The 2,625-nt window shown below is 38.0% G+C and overlaps 1 protein-coding gene across 1 annotated transcript in view; it reads left to right on the top strand.

Moving 5' to 3' along the window:
- Window positions 1-2,387: 2,387 nt before the first annotated feature.
- LOC140229642 (uncharacterized) overlaps window positions 2,388-2,625 on the top strand; it is a 46,953-nt gene continuing 46,715 nt past the window's right edge. Inside the window, exon 1 of the mRNA XM_072309886.1 lies at window positions 2,388-2,625. This exon is cut by the window's right edge and continues 23 nt beyond it. Within this exon, the coding sequence (XP_072165987.1) occupies window positions 2,407-2,625 (219 nt within the window). The 5' untranslated portion in view covers window positions 2,388-2,406.

Genomic DNA, 2,625 nt, shown 5'->3' with positions numbered 1-2,625 from the left:
CAATATGACCTTTGATGACACTTTAATGAGAGATAACTTTGCCCTAAAATTGCTTCAAACAAACAATTATTAGAATTTCGAGTCAAACGTAGGTAACCCTAATTGACTGACATCGATGTATTAAACATAAGATCAAATGATAGATGTTCATTTGAAATTTGTTTTTTCATCTGCATGGCCTGATGTTGATTAGCAAAGGATAATAACATCCATTAAATTCTATTGAACACTGTGTTTTATACCATTTCTAGACTTATTGGTCCACGTTACGTGGACTAACAAAACTGTCCCATTTGTGTTATATTATGTTATAGAAAAAGGCTATGTCAATGTTGCGACAAAGGCCTAGTGTCGTCACAGAGTGACGTATGAAGGAATTTCAAAGAGTTCGTAAAGTCACCCAGTCAAAGTAATGTAGTCCTTTACACAGCAGTGCATATTGTGCTAATTACGAACTAAAGAGGTGATTGGCAAGTTAACTCGTGTAAGTGTACAATTGTCAACTTATTAAGGCAGACAAAAAGAAAATTAAACACATGCGAGCACTATTCTTGATAAAGGGAAAACAATATCATAAAAACCAACAAAATAAGCACGGTAAAAACATAACAATATACCTTCCTTCGTCTTTCATATACCAACTGTTTTTGCACGCAGACTTTGTACATCATTCTCTATACAACATGTGTATACAATAATCCCTAATGATTTCTTTGCTCACGATTGTTTGTTTCGTTGATTTCTGGATGCTTACGTTTTACTTTTTGTTCCACGTTAAACGTGTGTGGCGAAATGATAATAACTGAAAAACAGGATATAAAAGCTTATCCGGGATATCCAGATATTCATCGGCGTATTATACAGTGAACACGGTGAAAGGAGGAACGTTTAGCATGTGCAGCAACAGATCGCGTCAAGTTTTTTCTTTTTTCTTTTTTCTTTTTTCTTTCTTTTTTATCCCCTTCCCAGTTACTTTGATTTCGTGTCAGTTGACATTGGTTCGTTCTATTTTGTTTTATACTGCTGTCTTGTGTATTTTCTGAGGGTCCCATATCGTACAAGCCTTGCTTCGTTTCCATCCCCATCCTTAGTTAACTTGTACTATATGCTTTATGTATATATTAATAAAGACATAATTGTGATTTTTTTTTCATCTGCTACTCATTTTCATATGTCATTGTATGTACTTTGTTGACTCACATTCTGTAATTATTACAAACATCCTGTGCATATACATTGTATATAATTTCTTTTTTTTATTTGATGGAAGTGAAATGAATTTGAATCTTGAATTTGAATCTTGAAAACACAACGTATCTATAGTCAATGATGATTTAAAGGGATGCAGCAGCTGTATAATTTGAAGAGTTTGTTTGCAAAAACCGATAAGTCCATATTTGCCAAATGGAGATATTTGCGATTAAAGGTCAAGAAAAATAAAGAGAATAATAAGAAAATTTTTGCTTCTTTTGACCATAACTTCAAAAATTTACCTTTATATGTAGTGACCAATATTTCATTTAAAAGGTATTATTTTGTACTTTATGACAGAGCTCGTACTTTAAAATCTTCAAAAATGGACTTATCGGTTTTTGCAAACAAACCCTTCATTTGCTCTCATAGCACTAATAGCCGATAGCCGAAGGGTGTAGACATCCCTCATACACTCTCCCTGTCAGTTCCTCCTCCATAAACGTAGTGCACACGATCAAAAGACTCACACGCGGAAATACCAATTTAGCTTTTCACATTGTCCTGATTATTTCTCACTTTCTGATTGAAAATAAAAAATCTTAAAGGTAAAACATAGTTGTGGTTACTGGTATGGTTGCTGAATTTTCGAATTTCGCTCCATAAATGTACACGTATGCCTTAGTACTGTGTGGAATAACGCTGTAATAACAAGATAGGTAACGATGGAAATGCGAAATATATTAACCAAAAAGGTTTGCCGAGGCCACAATCTCAGAACGGGGTCAGACTAACTCGGACTAGGGGAAACTCGGCCTCGCTTTGTCCCTCTGGATTGTACAGTGTTGTACTATGGGAGCGCTTCGCGTTCTGTCTGGTCGCAGTTATGGGCCGAGTTGATTTTGAGTTATCCTCTGCACAAGATTTGAGGAGAAACGAAGAAAGAATTCGTATAGATACAGGTGATACGTGATCATTCGCGGATCACCCCAGAGAAAGCGCAAAGCGCAAGACACACTGAAAATGTTCTGCCTGTTGGGCAAAGTTAACCCAGGGAGGTGAGAATGTTCGTCTCGCCTCCCTGGTTAACCCCTAGTCATGCATTGACTCGCCGACCAACACTGACCAACGTAAGAAGGATCGACGTCATCAGGCCTCAACATAACCATATAGAATTTATCGCTTTCCTATTCTTTCTCTTCCACTCCAGTCAACATGATGAGCTTATTCAAGCTACGGAGGCCAGTGGTGGTACTGAAGTGGTTCGCGTTGCTAGGCGTGGCATCCCTCCTCGTCACCATAGCGACGTGGCGAACATCGTCCTCTCGCGGAGACGTCGGGGAGCTGGAGGCAAGAGATATTTTGGAGAGGAATAAAAGGCGACGGGATGGACTCGAAATGAGGGCGGGTATACAAAGCGAGAGAGCCAATTCT

This window comes from Diadema setosum, chromosome 6 (assembly GCF_964275005.1).
Source record: "Diadema setosum chromosome 6, eeDiaSeto1, whole genome shotgun sequence".
Lineage (NCBI taxonomy): Eukaryota > Metazoa > Echinodermata > Echinoidea > Diadematoida > Diadematidae > Diadema > Diadema setosum.
This window is presented reverse-complemented; position numbering and strand designations above follow the sequence as displayed.